The sequence below is a fragment of the Capra hircus genome, chromosome 2 (assembly GCF_001704415.2).
Source record: "Capra hircus breed San Clemente chromosome 2, ASM170441v1, whole genome shotgun sequence".
NCBI classification, from domain to species: domain Eukaryota; kingdom Metazoa; phylum Chordata; class Mammalia; order Artiodactyla; family Bovidae; genus Capra; species Capra hircus.
In genome coordinates this window covers 100,191,922-100,213,927 of record NC_030809.1, presented here as the reverse complement: position 1 = coordinate 100,213,927, position 22,006 = coordinate 100,191,922, and the positions used below count along the sequence as shown (strand labels likewise).

Below are 22,006 nucleotides of genomic sequence, written 5' to 3'. Positions count from 1 at the left end.
CATCAGAATTTGGCCATGTTTATGTTGTTCTATATGTCTTCCAGGATTATAGCTATAGAACTATAGTTTTGTTTTATTATAGCAGTTTCATTTTTATACACATGTGATTTTATATGTGTCCTGGGAGACTTTAGGTCTAGAATAAGATTGTAGAATTTTTAAAAAGCAAAATAGCAAATAATAGAAAATATTGCTGCTCCTTTAGAAATAGGATATTTTATCAACTCTATTTTGTATCAAGAAAGAACAGAAATTTGAAGAATCTGCTGACCTCATTTTTTTTTTCTTTTTTTCCTGCTTTGCTGGGAGCTAGAGGCTTTTGTTATATTTTAGACATAGAGACTCTCAAATGTAAACACATTTTTTTAAGTTACACTAACACCTACTATGTGGTTATATTTTATTCCTTAAATATTGTAATGTAAGATAATGTTGGATAACTTTTCCCCCCTCTTATTTTCTGTTTTTAATGTGACTCAGATAAAAAAGGGTGCTTGAAATGCCTTAGCACCAGTCGAGGATTAGAACCTACCACAGGTCTGCTCTCTTGTTGGCAGAGGTATTCTATTCTTATCTCATTGGACATCTTCTCTACACCCCTCAATGTGCGCCCCGCCCCCCGCCCCCCACTGCTGTTTTCCTGGCTTCTTTCAAAGTATAGCTCTCCCACCACACTTTCTTTGAGTAATTTTATTCAAGGTCTTCTTTCTTTCCTATTTGAGGCTCAGCAACACGTGTTGGAATGGGAGCCTCCCCTACCTTTTTTTGATTTTCCTTCTGGCTTAAGGAGTTTATTGGTAAGTGACGATTTCAATTGCAGTCACCCCACATCTACATTCTCTCTCATACCACCCCTCTCTCTCTCTTATACAGACACACACACAAACACACACACACACACACACACACACACACACACATTTTTGTTTTTCTCATCTGCAGAATGCTTCTTTCTGAATGTCAAACAAAACATTTATACAGCTGAGCTCCCCACGCCCTTGTTATATCCTGTATTGATCTCACCCTGCAGTGGACTTGCACAGTGCGTAATTGTACCACTTGGCTGGCACTTATCACTTAATGCCTTGCATTATTCGTGTCCAGCAACTCAGTGCTGTAGGGGTTACAAGTACTCACCTGGGAATTGGAGCATTATTTATAAGGCTTTTTTGAGTCCCAGCTTTATAGTGTTGAAGGAGCACAGGACAGGATCTTTTAACCCTCACTCAGTCTGGGTTTGAACATTTGCTTGCTACTTCCTAACTCTATGGATAAGTCAGTGAGTCTTCACTTGTTTTCCTTGCATAAGTTAATGAAGCCTAATAACCCTTCCAACTTCATAGGGTTGTTGTGAAAGTGAAATGAGATGTGAAATTTATAAATGAAAGTCTCATTTTCAAAATATTTCTATGGGACAGATATCTTCTCAATTCAGATTCTCAAACTGTGGCTTTACAAACACTTGGGAGTCGCGAAATCTCATCTCCTCTACGAGGCTGCAGGCTCCTGCATGTCCTGATGGCACTGTCCTTATTAGCCTCATTCATAGCCTCCTTTTGCCTCACGGTGTGATCTCTGATAGCACGCACAGTCTTCCCATTCATACAGAAATGGCCCTGGTCCAACATACAACCTCTTTAAAGGAAACAGGACAAAAACAAACGTGGGAGAAAACCTTGAGTTCACCTAGGCTCTTGAAACAGACCTTCTGTCAGACATTTTTTTTAACCTCTTAGGATTAAGCCTTGGAAAGCATCTTCATTCAGCCATTCAGCAAACAGTTCTCAAAGACACAGGCTCTCCTTAGCTAAATTTGGTCTTTTTTACTTGTCCATTCAACCTGCTCCCTTGCTCCTTCTCTTTGATGATCAGCCAGCCTTACTAATAGCAGTTATTTACACAGTATACCTGCTGAAGTCTACAAGCCACCACTATAAAACCTGGGAAAACAATAATAATAGCTGCCATTTATTGAGTGGGGCACTTTGGTTGGAGTACCATAGATATACTTAGGACAGTCAGCGAGGAGTCTGAGACTCAGAGAGGTTAACTGGCTTGCCCAAAGCCATGTGGCTAGTCAGTGGAAAGCTGAAATGTGGAGCCAGATCGGTTTGGCTGTTTAATTTTGTCCCTTGGATTGCAAAGTCCAGATTCACTTAAGCTATCTGAAGAACGAGGGGTGGGGCTGGTTACCCATACACACAGAGGGGCTGTTGTCAGTCTGAAGAGCCAGAGCAGCTTCAGGGACTCCATCATGTCCCCGCCAAGTGCTCACCCGCTCCTGGCATCTGCTTGCCTCTCCGTTTGCTGCCAGTCAGCTTCCTGTTACTCATAGTTTCTGCTTCCTCATAACCTTGGCTTGCGTATGGTTTTGGCTTTTTGTGGCCTCAGTTCTACCCCTGGCACTGTTGCAGTTTCTGCCCCTTCCCTAACTGGTTCAGTTTTCTGAATCAGATTCCCCAGGGGTGAGGATCTGATTGGCTCTGCTCATTTTTTCAGTCCCAGCCATGTCATAGGTCACTGGCCTATCTGTGGATTGATTGCTCCTGGGTCAGATTCCCACAGCTTTACCCACCAGCTGAGCTGGGCTGTGGAGGATATTGTCTGCCCACTCAACAAAGTCTCAGTTTCCCTTTCAGGAAGATGAGCATCTACTGGGCAGATTCCAAAGCTCTAATTCTGACCACGATAACTTAGAGTTTCTCTGGAGTGCTTCCTTGCTTTGTCCTAAAATATAGTTTTTTCAAAGGTCAAATATACTTTCCTAGATGAATCTCACTAATGTCTCTTCTTATAGCCATTTATAAATAATCACTTGTGAATATTTATAATTGATTATATATGTATATATTATATATATATATGGTTTAATATTTGTTATTTCTTTTAGGTTGAAATTATTTGGGTTTTAGTGACTTTGTTTATTTTACATTTATAGTCATTGAGGGTGGAAAATCTATCTTCTCTTTTCTTTGCAGTGCTTAGTTAAGTGTGTAGTACCTTCCTGAGTCTGGAACTTTTGAATCCTGGCTTGTAGACATTGTATAAATATACACCTTTCCTTGTTTCCTTTTATGCCATCCACCATATAGAACATTTTGTTTTGTTGCTATTTAGGTATCATTTTTATTCTTAAAAATAGTCCTTGAGATATTTTTAATGTTCTTAGTATATTTTAGTTACCTAGTTATTAGAATGGCTCTTGTAGTCCAATTTAAATTGTATTCTCATTTAAAATCTTGTCTTAACCCTGTAAAACAACTGCAGGGTATCAAATCAAGTCTTCCTGTTCTAGAAGAGCACAATATCCAAAGCATCATGACCTTAGAGCAGAACCATAGAAAAATTAATCTATGCTGTTCTTTTGTGGTTTAGACTGTGGTTTCCTAAGAGACCAGTCATGACAACTGAGGTTGTACATGGAATTTTTTCCATAGATGACAGGTTTGAACTGCTGGGGTCTTGGGCATTAAGTTCTCAGCAAAAGGCATCTATGACTTGAACAGTTCTACCTAAAGCCTTCTATTTTATACCGGTGTTTGATGACTTGTGGTAAAGGACCTAGTGCCTGGAGACAGCAAAGGAGCAGCCAAAATGGCATGGAGTAGTCCTAAATAGTATATATATTAACACAGAACTGAATGTTAGTTGCATTGTTTTTATTCAATCAATTAAAACAACAGATACGTTTCTCTGAATGTTACCTAGCAAGTTCTTACTTGCCAAACTGTTCACCTAGTGCTGTGCTTAGAGTAAGCTTACTACTGCTGCTTTTTCTTTTTTTAACAAGAAGAATTAGAAATTATATGTATAGTTTGTGTATATAGTTTTTAAGTAGGTGACACTTGCTAGTTCTCATCACTTTTGTCAGAGACTGTTCGGAGCCCCTCTGTATACCGAGGTGGTTCCGGAAGTCAGCAGTGGGAAGGGTATCTAGGTTGGATATTTTTCAGCTCCTTGCTGCTGGTAACACCCTTGAATGGTCACAGCTTTGCTAGAAGATTCGATTTCCATAGGGCCCACTTTGTTTTTCTTAGGGCAGCCAGAAGTTGAGTGCCTTCACTTCATAGCCGAGTTAGGAGTTTTCATTATCATGGCAGATGGCCCTTTCCAGGGAGGCGTTAGAGGCCAGAGGCCAAGGAAGAACGCTGTAATATTGACCGCTTAGTGTGGTAATATTATCCCTGATAGTCTCTGCTGAACAGGCCAACTGTCCCAGTGGCCCATCCACACACTGCCTGTGGAACTTGTTCTAGAGGCCATCTGCATTGCTCAGGTGCTATCTGGGCTTGATATGCTAACGAATGCAAAGCTGATCAGAAAAAAAAAAAAAAAAAAAGTGGGGGCATCTTGAATCGCCTTAAATAATTTCAGTTGAAAAACAAAGGAAACTACCTCCTCCCTTTGTCCCTGTTTTGCAGTTTCTGTGTCCCTTCAGTGGAACACATTTGTGTCGTATCTAATAATTAAATATAGAAGGATCGTACTCCAGTTTTCGAGAAGGCTTGCTAAACCGATGGCTTGAAATGATTTTCGCTATTTGATTTTGGCATCTCGAAGGTAAGCTTGCCAAACTTTGGCATAGGAATGAAGCACGAACTTTACTGTGCGTGTTTGCGGTGAGGGGGTGGGGAGTGGAGACTTATTTTCTCTTCTAAAATTTTCGCGTGAGAATTGGGGGAACGGGGATTTGCAGAGGTTTGATGGAAGGCTGGTGTGTTCACTGAAGTAGGTGTGATCGCCCGCACCTTTTCTGGGAGGGTGGACGGTAGGGGGGGTGGGGAGGGTAATTTGGAAGGATGAAAGAAAAGATAGAACTGGGACCAGCTGGCTTCCTACTCAGGTGTTAGCGTGATCCCCGACCCGGTGCCCTGAAAAGGGGCTTCGAGCCGGGGTGCAAAGCTGCAGCGGGTGCTGAGGCCAAGAATCTAGGAGGAAAAAAAAAAGAGGAGGGGGGGTGGCTACTCCAAGGAATGTGCGGCATGCGGGGAGCCAGACCCAACCATTGCACCGGAGCGGGGGCGCCGGCGGCTTCCCCGGCCGCGTGGCCCCCGCCCCGGCCCCGAGCCCGGGAGGGAGCGCCTGGGGGCCGGCCGGCGGGCCGGCGGGGCGGCAGGCGCGGCGCCGGGCGGGAGGGCGGGGAGGCGCGGGTGGGCCTGGGCGCGGCGCGAGGCGGTGCGCGGCCGCCTCCCCGCCCCCGGCGGGCGCGCTCTCGGGGCGGTGGTTGAGGCCGCGGTAGGTGGGGACGCGGCGGCGCTGCTCCTCCGCTGCCGCCGGGAGAGTCCGCGGCGCCGCCAGCTCTGCGCGCGAACTCCCGTCCATGGCACGCAGGGCGGCGGCCGCCCGAGCTGCCCGAGTCCTGCCCGCCGCCGCCGCGCCGCACTTTTAGGCTACTCGGGAGGTCGAGGGTGGAGGAGAAGTCAGCCCGGAGCTGCAGCCCCCGCCGGCCGCCGCCGCGCGGCGAGAGGGAGTTCCCGGAGCGGCCGCGGCCCCGGCCGGCCCCCTCCTTGCGCCCTCCCCCCTCGCGGCGAGGCTGCCCCGCGCCCGCCGCCCGCGCCCGCCGCGATGATCTTCCCCAGCAGCAGCGGCAACCCCGGGGGCAGCAGCAGCTGCAGGACGCCCTATCGCAAGCAGGTGAGGCGGCGGCGGGGATGCCGCGCGGAGGCCGGCCACCCCGATCTACAAAAGGCGGCAGCGCCCGGCCAGACTCCGCTGTCCTCCTCGGAGGGACCGGGCTGGGCGGTGACCTTGTTTCGCAGGAGGCGGCCCGCGGGGACGGCTCGGGCCGTTGACCTTAGCTGGGGAGATGCCCTCGCTCCCGCCGGCCGGGCCGGGCAGGACGCGGAGGAAGGGGAAGGGGCGGCGGCGCGGCGAGAGCAGGAGCGCTCCGGGCTGGGGGCTTCGCCTAGCTCTGCAACAAGTTTGGGTTTTTTTCTGGAAACCTTTGTGTGTGTAAGAGTAAGATAATAAGTCGTAACACTGGGCTACAACAATCTTCACTTGGAACCTCAAAGAACCTACCCGATTCGTACTAAACCCGGAAGACCAATATGTGTGTGTGTGTGTGTGTGTGTGTGTGTGTGCGCGCGCGCGCACTCCCCCCTCCCATTTATATATTTAAAAAAAAAAAAAGAAAGAAAGAAAGAAAAAGAAACAGGAACTTCTGCTGTCACTTTCTCAAGGTTTTCAGTTTCCAACAGCAAAGGGGAATCCTGTGACATCTAGTTGCAGAGATACTTGGATAAGCCTGAGTCATACACATGCCTTTTCCTATTTTAATACCGTTTCATACATTTTTTAACAGATTGAACTCCAAAGGCACTTTAGTGGTTAGATCAAAATCCCCTGCCGGGAAAATGAGTGGAGCTGGAAGCTTATATTCATAGCCTTTTGTTTTGTTTTTCATCTTTGTTTTTAAAAGAAGGTTACTGAAGCCATGTTGTGATAAATCTCACAGAGCCTTTCAGCAGCAGCAAAAACAAAACGTAGCCTTAAATTATGTAAAAAATGTGCAGGTCTGTTTAGAAAAGGTTAAACTGATTTAGAGGTCAGTGGCAAGATGCTTGTTGAGAAAACAAAAACACGATTGCAGATATTTTTCTTCCATAATATATCTCTTGTCTACATCCTTAGCCACTGAGACAAATCAATTAAGTTATTACCCCCATAATGATTCAATCAAACTGTATCCTTCCATGCAGACCATGGCTCTGTTAAGATCATGACAGATGACAGCGATGCCTGGTGGCTTTCCTAAAGGCGTTCACAGGGTTATTGATTATGTTTAGTCCTTTTTGTTCTCAGACTCATTCTGGGGGAGGGAAGGCATGTCTTAGCATAAGTATGTCTGAAAGTGGTCCTAATTTTCTGAACACAGTGACAGTGTCCAAAAGTATTGTTTTCTGGCCCTTGTGTCTTTCACTTGTTAGCTTCCCCTTAAAAAGACAGTAAACACACCTAGTCCGTGTTCCCTTCCTGCCCAAGTAAATGAAACTTACCTGGCTTAAGAAAAGTCCCTCCTTTTAATTAAAAAAAAAAAAAAATCTACATTTGTGACTTGGTTGAAGTATATACTAAAATTGTCAAGATTCAGAAGCCGGCATCTCTGAACTCTCTTCCTGTGGCCTCATTTAAAAGAAATACCTGGGATCCAGTACACTTACATCAACTTCATAAACCAAGCCAGTTTACAATGAATATTCTCCTGAACCTTCCTCCCACACCCACCTCCCTCTACCTGAAAAGATGGCTAATTATGTAAGGGCCTTGTGTATTCATTTATTTGTTGTCAAAACCCGGCGGGGTGTTAGCTCTGAAATGGGGAAAAAGCTCTGAGGGCGAGGCCTTTTGCTGTGAGGGGCTGGAGGTTTTGTGTGTGGAGGGGGACAGCCTGCTGGTCTGGAGCACGCTGATAAGATGCTCTTCTTTTCACTGGGCTCTCCTTAGATTCAGAGACTAAAAGGGCTGACTGAATCAGAAAAACAAACAGACTCTTTTTTTCTATAGGCGAAGAAAGAAATGAATGTGTAGGCATTATACAGACACAAGACCCTGGGTACCAGTGGTATTTTGAGTCAAAGGTTTCTTTTGTTAGTATTTAGCCATTCACTGGGAAAACACACTTCCAGCGCGGGGACCTGGTTACCATGAGTGACTTTGTGATCTCATCCTGGCATAGTCTAAATGGGAAGTTTAATTAATGCTTCTTAGAAGATTTTGTGATATCAAGCTTGCACCTTTCAGTTCACAATACTCTGTTCATTTAGATGAAAGAATAGGTACGTTTTAGGTGTATAGTGCAGTTTGATTTTAATATATAATAAGCTGTTAGAGCTGATTTAAGATAATTTGCCTGAGGAAAACACTGAATGTGAGGAATACTTGAAAATCACCTTTGGAAAAAATAAGCCAGAGTCATATTTGTATTATACATATATATTAGTGGCAAACCATCATTGAGCATCTTGCAGCCTGTGGATTGCTGTTCTCAGTGCTTTAGGTGGATTAACTCATTTAGTCATCTTGACAGTCTTACAGGGCAGGTAATAATATCTTTATGTTTTACAGTTGAGGAAACCGAGACATAGTTTAAGTTCCGTGCTCAGTCTGTATGACCCAAAGTGCGGAGCCAGGATTTGGACCCTGGCAGCCAAGCTCTTTAAACTACCACACCTCGGCAGCCTGCTTATTACGTGCACATTTCAATGAACACTGGCAGAGAGCTTCTCCACATCACTGCCCATCACCCTTCGAGTCTCAGAAAGTCTGGTTTAGGGATTCCTCCCACCTTTCTGGACTGGGGGCTGGGGTACAGGGTGGAGGGATGGTAAGGGAGTTGAAGGTGAAGAATGATGCGTGGATGACTTGGATAGTGAGTTCAGGATATTGAGGATTGGCAGCAATGTCAATGGATTGCTTATGGAATGATTGTACGATTTATTCTTACAACTTTACAAATATCGGAGTCAGCCAGTTTCAGTTAAAGCAGAAGTGGGTGATGCTCATCCTCCTCCTACTCCGTGTTGAGTGTGGAGGGCATCAAGGAGCACCGATCTCTGGCATCATCCAGAATAAACAGGATTTTCCTGTGTCACAGGCCTACGAGCTTGTTAGAAATACACCTGCTCGGCTCGGGTCAGAGTAAGATGCTTTGAGTGGAGTGATAACCCAGGAGGCAGTATCTAGGCAAAGACTGCTGGCTCTAGTCTCAGTGGAAAAGCCTGTGTGTCCAATTATTGTTAACTGTGACTTTCAGATATAGGATATTAAGCAAACCTAGTCTGATTATATGAGAACACCCCACAACCAAAATGAAAACCGCTTCTGTAATTGTGAAAATATTTTAGTATGTTTCCGTAGAAAAAGTGCTTTGTGCTGAAAAGGCCTTAATTAGAGAAAATAAGTATTTCCATTTTATTTTCAACTGTTGTATTAGGTACTTCCCCCTTCGTGTTTCCTTACTTCCATTATGGAACTGCTTTCTTGAGGTTGACTCAGTTATGTCATATGCTTGGTTTTTTACAAATTGAGGCATGTCCTTGTTTAGGGTTTTGAGCAAGTCCTCTTTTTTTGCCCGGTGGTTTGCAGTTGGGTCTTTTGGGGTAGAGGAGTGAATATAAGAATTTGTGTGTATGTATTTCTTTTCTTTCCAAATGATCTTGCCAACCAATAGCTGTACTTGATAAGAGTTGCTAACTTTTGATGAGTGAAGTACTTATCTCCTCAGTTTAAATAGATTTACATAGTTTGCTGCTTTCTTGAAGATTAACTGGGTGTAGCTGCACGTGAAGAATTCAACAGTGATTCAGTGGTTGGCCTTGTTAGAGGATGACATACAAAGCTGGTGATTAATCCTCTTCAAGCAGTTTCTGTTCACAGCAATTTATGTGTAGTAGATTGGATTTTTGTTAAAGTTTGAAGATTAAAGTTGTTCAGAGAAATGTTTAAATGAACACTGACTGAGCCAGTTCCAATTTATTGTGTTTTTTGTTTGTCTGTTTTAAAGAAAGTAAACCTCCTCAAGCCACTGATACTGGAGGTTTTTTTTTAAAAGTTAGCAGATTGTTAAATTGGTATCTGGAAGATACCAATTCCTGGTTCTCTACTAGGCTATTCCGATGTGTTTGTGATTCAGTAGTCCTTATGTATCAAGGTAATGTTTGAAATAAGAATCCATAGCCATTTGGAAAGTATGGAATTCATCATTAGTGATATCCAGTTTTTCCTCTAGGTATCCCTTTTGGCATCTCACTACATTTTCCATAGTTCACGTCAGGTTTTAAACATGTTTCTTGTTTTTGCTCTTTCCTTCCTTTTAGAGTCTTCTGTTAACTGGGCTCACCATATATTGGTAATACTTTTCAAGCCCTTTCTTGGAGGAGTGGCGGGGAGACTGTCTCGTCCAAGTTTCTGAGAATGTATTTCCAAAGCACTCTGCCAATAAATATTTAAAGATATATATGATATCCCCTTCCCAACTTCAGCTATATTTAATCTTCACAACGGCCATGTAAAGTAGGAAAAGGTCATGAATTTTGAGGTAGTGAATTTAAACGGCCTGGCTGGTGAAAGCTTGGTCTCTGGAGTCAAAAGCTCTGTCTGCTACCAGGAAAAGGACGGAAGCTCAGTCAAGAACAGCTGTAGCCCTCACGACACTTCCCTTTCCTTGGCCTCCCAAAGACATGTGGCACACAGAGCACCCCAGATTTCGGCTTTGGGAATTCTAGCTCTGTAATTTATTAGTGTTTTTTGTTTGTTGTCATAAAGGCCTTTGCTCTAGGGTTGTCAGATAACATACAGGACATCAAGTTAAACTGGAATTTCAGATAAACAGTGAATAATATTTCAGTGTAAGTACGTCTTGAATATTGCACAGTACTGTGGTTTTTATTTGCCAAATCCAATAATCCTATCTATTTCTGGGGAACGAAACTCACTTTTTAAAACAAGTTATAAAAGAAATGATAATCGTAAACAAAATTATTTCCATGTTTTCCTCCTAAAATCTTGCCTCTTAGGATATTCCTTGAGCCCTGGTAATGCAGATTTCACATCTTAACTTCATTAACCATCACTCAACCTCGTTGAAAGACCCCCAGCTTAAGTTCTGGCTCTGTCACTTGCATGCTTTTTCAGTCAACCTCACAAAGCCTCAGTTTCTGTTAAATAAAAGTAATAGTGCACACTCCACAGGGTTGTTGTTGTTAATCCTTCTCAGGTGTTATTATTATTAATGTCCCTACCAAGCAAGCAACAGTGGGTGGTCCTGGGAGGCACTGTGTGATCCTGGGGGACCTTGACACAGCCTGTAAGAATGGATTTTGTTTAGAAAGTGGGGGCAACCTCCCAAAGGGTAAGGATCTGGAGCTTGAAAACAAGACTCTCAACCACATTAAAAAAAAAAATCCAAAAAAGATGTAGAAAAGAACATCCCACCATATTTTAAGACAGTGGTCCTGTGTTATGCTCTTGTTAGCAGAATTTGCTGTGTCTTTGGGGAAAGAAAGCCTTTCAATTCTCCGTTCTTTATGCAAATGTATGATTGGAGAAGGGGGAAAAAAGCATTAGTGACTGTTGTTAATGAAAAATACTGCCTTTTAATTTGCTCAAAAGCAGACAGATTTGCTTATTAGTATATGCATGATGATTTCCTGAATCCTTTCCTTTGTCTTGTTTGTATATTTGGTTTTCAAAGGTGCCATCTTTGCCTTTCTCAGAAAAATAAACATTTTTTTCTCCTCGGACATCTGTAGGTGTTCAGTGGGTGTTTGTTTTTAAACTCGAGTCTGTAGAGAATGCTTTGCTTAATACATTCTAAAAGCTTGGTAAATTTTAAAATAAGATAGACATAACATGAGGAAGGAAGTAATAAGCTTTTCCTGAAGTTAGGACAGGGTGGAAACATTAAATGGAGCAAACTAAATTCTATATTAAAATAATGAATCAATGTAACTGTTGTTTTTTAACACTTATTAAATAGCAGCTACAACAAAACTTGTAAATATAGTAGTGCTCTAATAAATAGAAATATATCTTGGCTCCACTTTATTTAAGTATATGAATATACAAAGCAATGTAATGTAAACTGGGGAAATCGTATTTATACTTGTTAATTGTGCATATAATACAGCTTCAAAAATGCATTTAAAAAAAAGAGGCTGAAAGGAAATTTGCCAAAAATATTAACAAGTGTTTTCCTCTGTTGGTAGATGGAGTCATGAATGATTTACTTTTCATGATTCTCTCTACATTTGTTTTTCAACCTTCCAGTCCCCCTTGGTCTCCACATGAACATACAGTCCTCTGGTTACCAAGAAAAAGATAAAGTGAAAAGAAAAATCTAGAAAATTATACTATTTTTAAGGTTTAAAAATTGCAGTGAAAGTTCAGTTTTCAAGTCAATGAGAATTTCAGCCTAGCGTGTAGGTACTACTTGTTTCTATGTCTGACCTTTGAGATGTGGTCCTTTCCTATTCTTTACAGGTCTCTGTGTATTCTTATTTTTACTGCGAATTCCTGTATCACGTTTTTGGAAATCACCTATTTCTGACACATGGTTTTTATATTTATGAACTCAGTATTTTCCTGTTTTATACCTGCTCAACAATACTTCTGTGCTTTTTAAAAAACATTTTTAGGACACCACTTTATATGAGTCAGCAAGGAGAAAATATAGTTATATGTATGGAATTTCATTTGCTAGATCACTTTTCAGGAAAGGAGCTATTCAAAATATTGAGGAATTACCTCTGTTTTCTCTTGTTGTCATTTGACTTATAACTGCATTTCAGTACAGCTGTTTTGTGGACAAATTCCCTCACATTTAATTTCTGTACTAAACATGAACCAAGACTGCTCTACTGCTCATGTCATAATCCTTTGGATTTATTTTATCATGAATACTTATGGTTATCTTCATCACACACTTTCTTTTCAGTATAGCTTTTTGAAAGGGCAGTAGGGTGGGAGAAGTATATATTACAGCTTCCTCACAGATAGCTCTAATATATAATGGGGCAGTGAGGGTTTCTGTAAGAATCATTAAAGCTGTTACTTTGTAATCCAGGGGGATTTTCAGTTTATCAGGATATTTGAGGTGAACTCCATAGAGGCTACAGGACTTCAGAGAGAAAGGAGAGAGCACTGGCGGATGGAAGAAGAGGTGTTGGGTCTCAGGGAGAAATAGAAGGAAAGCAGTATTGCCTCGTTTTGTTGTTTGGTTGAATACCTGAGCTCTTTTAGGGGAAGAGTGAGTAATCTAGGTGAGCTGGACTGCAGAGTAGAGGTTGAGGGGTGGAGCAGGGATAGTCAAGCTTGCTAAGGTGTGAGAGGAGCTGCTGGGCTGTGCTCAGTTGTGTCCTATGTAGCCCGCCAGGCTCCTCTGTCCGTGGGATTTTCCAGGCAAGAATGCTGGAGTGAGTTGCCTTTCCTCCTCCAGGGGATCTTCCCGACCCAGGCATCGAAGCTATCTCTTGTCTCCTGCATTTGGCAGGCACATTCTTTACCACGTTGCCACCTGGGAAGCCCAGATGAGAGGAGAGCCCTTAGCTCAAAAGTATTGGCGACAGTTGAGACAGAGCTGTAAAATGGAGTAACGGCTGTGTGAAGATAATAGATGGAGTGGATTCAATTTATTGCACAGAGAGAACTGACAGGATTTAGCTGGTGACTGGTTGGAGATGGTATTAGTGAAAAAAGAATCTTAGGTCTCTTGTCTTAAATGAATGGGGAAATGAAGTTTCTGCTCCATTACTTGCTCTGGGCTCAGTGATAAGATGGAATCCAGCCATTCTCTTTCAAGGATTGTCTACATTTTTTTAAGGCACAAAAATAAATTGAGGAGGGGCGTTAGGTGCTAAATTCTAGTGACATGATTCAAAGTCCAGACACCAGAGATGCAAGCGGGTCCTTCTGTGTCCGTGTCAGTCTCTTAAGGAAGAATCATCCAGGCTAAAAGGCTAGTGGCACCTTGTGCAAACCACTTCAAGAACTCATTTTGGATCCAAGAGATGGTTGTAAATATTTTTACTGCTTCCCTGAGATTGTCTTAAAGTTAGTATAGAGGCTTTGTCACATGGGTGTGCTCATTTCATGTTTGGCCTGGATCCTCACATTCTTTGGAGTAGAGTACTTATCCAGCAGATTGTTTCTTGATAGTACATGTCATCTATAACATCTGTAGAATAAACAAGTGCGTTTGGTTATACTAAATATTCCCACCTCTACAGAAGTATGGAAGATGGCAGGTTGGGTGGCAAAGGGGTTAGAGAATTCACCCTGCCACAATAAATTAGTTTCTGAGGAAAGACCGTAAGCTTGGTTTGCCCATTTTAATTTGGCCACACAAATCACACATTACCACCCTTCCCACCTGCCAACTGTAGGCAGAAATTTCCAACAAGAAATACAGAACTAGAGTTCTGGGCAGGAAGCTCAGGACCTCCTGAAACTTAATAGAAGGCACATTGGAACAGGTTAAAGCAGTTCAGGAAGAGAAGGTGTCCAGAAGAATCTGGGCAGACCTAGATTCTGTGGGAGAACCTGTGGGAAGAAGGATGAGCGTTAGGCAAAGCGGGGGAAAGAAACGGCAAAATGTTGGGAGAATCGAGAGATTATCACAGAAGCCCAAGAAGAGCGGAGTCTCCAGAATAGCTGGTCAGCTCTCTTAAGTGTTGCCGAGAAGACAGAGACGTAGTAGAGGGCATTGGGAATGTCCACTGGAAGGTCTTTGAAAGCACTCAAGATGGAAGCCTCAATAGAGTAGTTTGTGTGTGGTAGACAGGCAAGGGGAGCAGGGGTGAGCATGGAAGAAGTGCATGCCAGAGTTTAAGGAATGCATAAGTGAAGAGGGTGTGTCTTCAGAAAAATCGGATGTCCAAAGGAAAGAGTCCCTTCAGACAATATGGAGGCAAGATTATCTTAGTATCTGACTGGTTGTAAGTAGAGCAAGGTAATAGAAAACATGGAATAGTTGGAATTAGGTCTTATTTTCTTTGTTATTTTTTAAGGTTAGTCTTATAGGAAAGGGATCTGAGAGAACTGCCTGACAGTGATACAGGAAAGAGGAGATTGGTGATGCTAGAGATGTTAGGAGGAGTAAGGAGGCCAGTGAAGCACAACCTTTCAAAAGCTTGCACCTCAGTAAAGAGGCTTGGTCATCTGTTATGACTGAAAAAAAAAAGAGAGAGAGATTGTAGGCCTAAGGAGTGCAACAGAAGATTTAGAATAATTGCTCTTGAGAATTTGGTGAGTGTTCAAATAGAGATGGGTAAAAGGATGACTGAGCTATAGTGAGGGCCCCTGGGAATGCAAGGGTCTGAGTTGGCAGGGTATTTTGACCCTTCTCCAGCAAGAAATGAGGGAAAGCATCTGGGTAATGGGACTGCAAGGAGATCGACCAGTCAATCCTAAAGGAAATCAACCCTGGATATTCACTGGAAGGACTGATGCTGGAGCTCCAGTTCTTTGTCCACCTGATGCCACCTAAGAGCCTACTTGTTAGAAAAGACCCTGGTGCTGGGAAAGATCGAAGGCCGAAGGAGAGGGGGTGACAGAGAACGAGATGGTTGGACGGCATCGCCGACTCAGTGGACATAAATTGAGCAAGCTCTGGGAGATGGTAGGGGACAGGGAAGCCTGGCGTGCTAGAGTCCGTGGAGTCACAAAGGGTCAGCCACGACTGAGCGGCTGAATAACAACGACAAAAGGGATTAGGTGTGGAAATTGAGAGTATTTTTGTGAAGGTTAAAGGAGACAGGTGAGATCGAGAGAGACACTGCACTTTGAGAACAGGGAATGTCCTGGGGATCCTGGTAAGATAAAAAGGAAAGGCCCTGGGAGTCAGGGAACGGGAGTGATCAGAAGCTCCTTGATCACGATCTTGAAGAAGTCGTAGTCCCAAGATCTTAATCGTGTAGAGTTATTGGGAGAAATAAATAAGGTGATACCAGTGTGTCTGCCTGGCATGCCAGAAATGCTCAGATGGTTATAATCATTAAGATGTGGCTCTTGTATAGTTTTTACCTCCCTAAAACCACTGTTCAGATATTTGTGTAAATCAAAGCATATATGAAACAGACTTCAATCATGAACCACAAACCAAAATAATACATGTTTTCAACTGAACCACAAGCTGAAATTAAGTTTTAAAACATACCATCAAACTATTGCAAAACATCTTAAGTTGCTTTTAAAGAAAAAAAGGTGGACATGGGTGTGGATCCCAACTTCATCATTTATTCTATTACTGTGAACTCATTACTTAAACTTCCTGCGTCTTGATTTCCTCAGTGGCAAAACGAGGTAAAATAGTTACTTAATGTTATTGAGATGATTCAGTGAAGTCATAGGCGTGACAGCACTTGACCCCATTATCTGACCAGGTGCTCTGTCTTCCCTTCTTCCATGGGATATCACCTAACAAGTTACTTTACGCAAGAGGATCTCAGTGGATGGATCACAAAGTGATAATAGTAGTGAGAGATTGTGATCATTCTGTTCATTAGTAGAAAATACTTTTGAGGAGAAAGATCTAGAAGGATAACTCAGTTGTCATTGATAAATGGGAATGATTCTTACGTTATTGTTTACTTCCTAGAGTAAAAGATCAAGGGATTAATGACGGACTTTATAACAGGGAAACAGTACAGAGATATTGTTATGGCTTCTGAAACAGGTGTCCTTCAGCTATTACATGAGTATTTTGTTTCCTTCAGCATGTGATTCTAAGTTTATGAAGTCTTATCATTCAAAGCCGCTTTTCCAAAATTGTGTCCTCTAAGATTCTGGAGTTCTTTTAAATGTTAAGAGCATTCTGGAATTAAAATATTTAGTGTTCAAAGAAACTTGGGAAACACTACATGGTATATAGTGTTACTGTTTTAGAGAGTGATAGTGGAAATCAGCATTAAAAAGTCTGAGAAGTCCTACAGTGTAGACTTTTGTCCAAATTTTGTTTCTCATTGTTTCCAAAACTATTTGATCATGGTACGTAGAATATTTACTAGACATCCTGTGGAACAATTTGGGAAACACTTTTTTAAAGGAACCTTTGGCATATTAGAGTTGGAAGGGACTTTAAAGATGGTCTAGTCCAACCCATGTAATTTACTAAGGAAATTAGAATCCAGAGACACTGAATGGTTTGTTCAGAATCTCACAGCTCTAAAGCCTAGATCTTTTGACCTGAGTGTTCCACTAAACTACCTTCAGAATCTTGGCTTTTCCAAGGGTGGCACACCCTTGCACTAGTGTTTTCAGAATTGTTTTCATATGACGTTTTTTTATTCTGTGAACAAGTCTTTAGGGATGGTATGCTATGTGTTACTTTCAGGCAAAGTAAATTAGTATCTGCCAGCTGTTATCTGTTTTGTTTTTAATTGCTCCTCTTTTAAGTTTAGTTTACCCACCTATTTTATTATTTCTTGCAGCATTTACGAAATCTAGATTACTGGCTTGGGAAATCAATCTAGTTTTAAATATCAGTGATCTAGAAAACCCGCAGGTTCTAGTTATTAATGAACATTCTTTTGCCCTCTAATTTTGTTTTGTCTTTTTCACCTAATTGGCTGTGGGTAGACAAATTTACATATTTTTAGCCCCTTCCTGCCTGACTTATTACAGCATGCAAAATTTGCTCTGTGGTTTCTAGGTTAAGTTCCTGTATACAAGAAACCACAGTTTAGACTTTACAGTGCTGCTGTGTGCTAAAGGCCCATCTAGGACACAGTAAAATATGCTCTTTAAAAATCTAAATGACCAGTTATTGCCCTTTGTTACCATTATGATATTTTAGGCTAATAGTTCACTTGAAGTGTTTCTTTTTAATGTATCTTACGGTTTGTAGTTGCTTAGTTTAAAGAAAAATGGGTGGGTCCCTGTCAGAGACCCACACTAATTTTTTCTGGTGTCTGCAACATGAAAATTTATTCTGAATGAATCCTGTAATGTGATACTAGTGTTCTGGATGAAGTGATATGAAATAATGTCTGTAATATCATATGTATCACAAAAGGAGCACAGAATATTAGTAAAGGACCTTAGAGGTGAGGATATTTCAACATCACTCAGCTTATCTGTAACAAAGCAGGAGTAGAACTCGTATATCCTGACTACCAGTGCAGTTTGAACCTTTGCAAACAAATTCATCTTGGATTATCATTGATTCGATCAGTATTTTATGGCCCAAGCGCAGTGTGAGTTCTGAAGGGAATAAGAAATTAATGGTTTTACTTCTCAACATTATAGTGAAATGGGAGTTAGGGGGCAGGTATAAATAACTAGATAAGGTAGAAATGAATCAGTAACATAAGAGGTGTAGCTATTTAAGTCCATGGTGTAAGAACATGTGTAACCTGTAGCTATCTTGCTCTCAGTTCAGTTCAGTTCAATTCAGTGGCTCAGTTGTGTCTGACTTTTTGCGACCCCATGAAACGCAGCACGCCAGGCCTCCTTGTCCGTCACCATCTCCCGGAGTTCACCCAAACTCGCGTGCATCGAGTCGGTGATGCCATCCAGCCATCTCATCCTCTGTCTTCCCCTTCTCCTCCTGCCCCCAATCCCTCCCAGCATCAGGGTCTTTTCCAATGAGTCAACTCTTCGCATAAGGTGGCCAAAGTATTGGAGTTTCAGCCTCAGCATCAGTCCTTCCAATGAACACCCAGGACTGGTCTCCTGTAGGATGGACTGGTTGGATCTCCTTGCAGTCCAAGGTACTCTCAAGAGTCTTCTCCAGCACCACAGTTCAAAAGCATCAATTCTTCGGCACTCAGCTTTCTTTACAGTCCAACTCTCACGTCCATACGTGACCACTGGAAAAGCCATAGCCTTGACTAGACGGACCTTTGTTGGTAAAGTAATGTCTCTGCTTTTCAATATGCTATCTAGGTTGGTCATAACTTTCCTTCCAAGGAGTAAGTGTCCTTTCATTTCATGGCTGCAATCACCATCTGCAGTGATTTTGGAGCCCCCCAAAATAAAGTCTGACACTGTTTCCACTGTTTCCCCATCTTATTTGCCATGAAGTGATGGGACCAGATGCCATGATCTTCGTTTTCTGAATGTTGAGTTTTAAACCAACTTTTTCACTCTCCTCCTTCACTTTTATCAAGAGGCTGTTTAGTTCCGCTTCACTTTCTGCCATAAGGGTGGTATCATCTGCATATCTCAGGTTATTGATATTTCTCCTGGCAATCTTGATTCCAGCTTGTGTTTCTTCCAGCCCAGCGTTTCTCATGATGTACTCTGCATATAAGTTAAATAAGCAGGGTGACAATATACAGCCTTGACATACTCCTTTTCCTATTTGGAACCAGTCAGTTGTTCCATGTCCAGTTCTAACTGTTGCTTCCTGACCTGCATACAGGTTTCTCAAGAGGCAGGTCAGGTGGTCTGGTATTCCCATCTCTTTCAGAATTTTCCACAGTTTATTGTGATCCACACAGTCAAAGGCTTTGGCATAGTCAATAAAGCAGAAATAAATGTTTTTCTGGAACTCTCTTGCTTTTTGATGATCCAGCGGATGTTGGCAATTTGATCTCTGGTTCCTCTGCCTTTTCTAAATCCAGCTTGAACATCTGGAAGTTCACGGTTCACATATTGCTGAAGCCTGGCTTGGAGAATTTTGAGCATTACTTTACTAGTGTGTGAGATGAGTGCAATTGTGCAGAAGTTAGAGCATTCTTTGGCGTTGCCTTTCTTTGGGATTGGAATGAAAAATGACCTTTTCCAGTCCTGTGGCCACTGCTGAGTTTTACAAATTTGCTGGCATATCTTACTCTAATTGACCTGAATTTAGACTATTTGACATTTAGATGCATTTGACTTGATTCTGGGATAGAAAGAAGATTCTCAGTTGGCCCATTTTGTCATTGTGTTGGTTGTCATGTTAGAGTTACTGTACCCTTTAACTGACTGTAATAAGCTGCTTACTGGGCTTCCCTGGTGGCTCAGATGGTAAAGAATCCACCTGCAATGCAGGATACCTGGGTTCAATCCCTGAGTTTGGGAAGATCCCCTGGAGAAAGGAATGACTACTTACTCCAGTGTTCCTGCCTGGAGAGTTCCATGGACAGAGGAGCCTGGAGGGCTACAGTCCATGGGGTCACAACAAGTCACACATGACTGAGCGACTAAGACACACACGCACAGTTTATTAGGGTGTAAAGTAGAGTAGAAAAGATACAGAAGTATATCTTTCATATTCTTGACATTAATTCATTGCCAAATTTGTTTTAGTTCTCTAAACGAGGAGTGGGAAAGGTAGAGAGCACAAAGAGAAATTCAGGCAAAAATGTACTAATTCAGTTTCTAAAAGGCTCTTCTTTTCATTATTCACTAACTGAATGTGTGAAGTTTGGAAAATATAGTATTTGTAGAGCTAGGATTGTTGACAGTCAAGGAAATAATAAATAAAAGTTGACATAAAAGTGGCTCATACATTTTATAGAGTATCTATGGCCAGCGTCAACATATAGTTTTCTGTGAAGGGCCTAACAGTAAATATTTTAGGCTTTGCAGGCTGTAAGGGCTCTGTTACAATTACTTAGCACTGCCTGTGGCTGCCAGGCAGCCATAGAGAATGCGTTCAAATGGGCTGTGTTCCAATAAAACTTTATTTACAAAAGCAAGTAGCAAATGATATTAGGCCTCTGGATAGTAGTTTGCAGACCCCTGATTTATAGAATCCTTTATTCATTGACTCTTTTACCAAAAGGTACACAGAAAGAATTGAAAGAAAATGGCACTCAAACTAGAAGTAATGATACTTATCAGCACCATCAAAATAGAGTAGACAGAGAATAAAACCAAGTGAGTATAGGTTTGATTCTTAGCTTTGATCAGAAGGTGTTAGATTAAAGACTCAATCTTGACTAGATATTTCGTTTGGTTCCATTGGGGAGGCTTCTTTCATGTATCTGTATAATCAATACTATCTTGGTCTTTTTTTTTTTTTGATATTTTGAATCCCTAAATCTTAGTCATAATTCTGAAATGGTGAGACAGAAAGCTGTGATAAAATAGAAATAACATCCTAGGAGTAAAATATTAATTTCTTTCCCTTAAAAATATCTTTTGCCTTAATTTCCTATAGCTGCCATAACAGAGTTCCACAGCCTGAGCTATTAAACAGTAGAAGTTTCTTTTCTTACAGTCTGGAAGATAGAAAGCCAAGATCAAGGTGTTGGCAGGGCCACATTTCCTCTTACATGTTAGAGAAGAATCTGTTCAGGCCTCCCTCCTACCTCCCTTCCTCACATAACAGTCTCCCTGTGTGGATGTTTATCTTTTTGTCTAGATTTTGCCTTTTAATAAGGATACTAGCCATATTAGAGTCCACCCTAATGACCTCATCTTAACTCAGTTACCTTTGTAAAGGCTCTGTCTCAAGTAAGGTCACGTTCTAAGATACTGGCGGTTAGAACTGCAATGTATAAGGGTTTCTTTTTTTTTTTGGTGGGAGGACAAAATTCAACCCACAACAACCTGATACCAGGCTTGCATTCACCTGGAATTGCATTCATCTGTTGGGTTCCCTGGTGGACCCAAAATAAAGATGAATTGCTTTGTGACTCAGTCGTGGTCACCTTGGCTTTCATAACACAAATGTTAGTTATCCTGGTGGCCCTCTTGTGCATCATATATAGATGATTTTTTGTTCTGTTGTGTTTAACCTGTAAGATAAAAGATACTTCTTTACAGAAATAGTGTAAACATGCACATGGCGAGGGATGCGTCCATTTCCAACCCCAGTCTTCCAGGACCTTGAGGAACTAACTGCTGTGTCCCCAGTCTGCTTTGCTCAAGTTCATACCTGCTATTCCAGTCAAAGTTATTGACACTTCCCGTGCTTTCTGAAGCGTGTTTTTCCTTCCTCTCCTCCGCACTTTTGTTAGGCTGTCACAAATGGCCATGGAACTCTGTCCTCTGCTCTTCAAGCTCACTCTCCTGTCTTTCGGAAGTTCAAGTTCTCCCTCCTCCAGGATGAGGATCTCTGTGATCTCTTTTTTCCTGCAGTTCCTGCTGTTACATGAGAGCAGAATTCTGATATGATGGTTTTCCATCAACCACATCTCAGCTGAGATGTGTGTGTGTGGCGTGGAGAAGCAGTAATGCCATTTATATTCAGAAAGGGATGAATTGCACCATTACCCATTAAGGTATTAGGTTACCCCTAGGGACTTGGAATGGGAGTGAGCTCCTATAGTTATTAGGCAAGTCCTTCAGAACAAGGAGATTCTTGCCATTTGTAAGTTTGTTTTCAAAGCTGTTATAGAGCTGTAGTTCTGTAAGCATGTGGCGTCGTATCAGAACTTCTTGAGTCTTATACAAAGATTTAAAGGTGTTCATCCATTCTATTAAAGATTCCTTGCTTTTGTTATTCTTTCTTTTACCTTTTTCTTTCTTCCTTCCAGGACTACTTCACTCCTTTTTTTTTTTTTTGACAGATACTAAGGATGTATCTTAATGGCACCCATTTTAAAAAAGGCTAAATTAACCATTTCTCTTT

General features: G+C 41.9%; 1 protein-coding gene across 8 annotated transcripts in view; it reads left to right on the top strand.

Annotated features, from left to right (window-relative positions):
• Positions 1-22,006, top strand: part of RBMS1 (RNA binding motif single stranded interacting protein 1) — a 221,368-nt gene that overhangs the window by 82,322 nt on the left and 117,040 nt on the right. For 2 of the 8 annotated variants that reach the window (XM_018063599.1, XM_018063583.1), the window contains exon 1: positions 5,175-5,634. The exons of the other annotated variants lie outside the window; for them this stretch is intronic. In XM_018063599.1, the coding sequence (XP_017919088.1) occupies positions 5,566-5,634 (69 nt within the window). In that variant the 5' untranslated portion in view covers positions 5,175-5,565. Of the gene's footprint in view, positions 1-5,174; positions 5,635-22,006 lie in introns of those variants that run through there. 8 annotated transcript variants of the gene reach the window in all.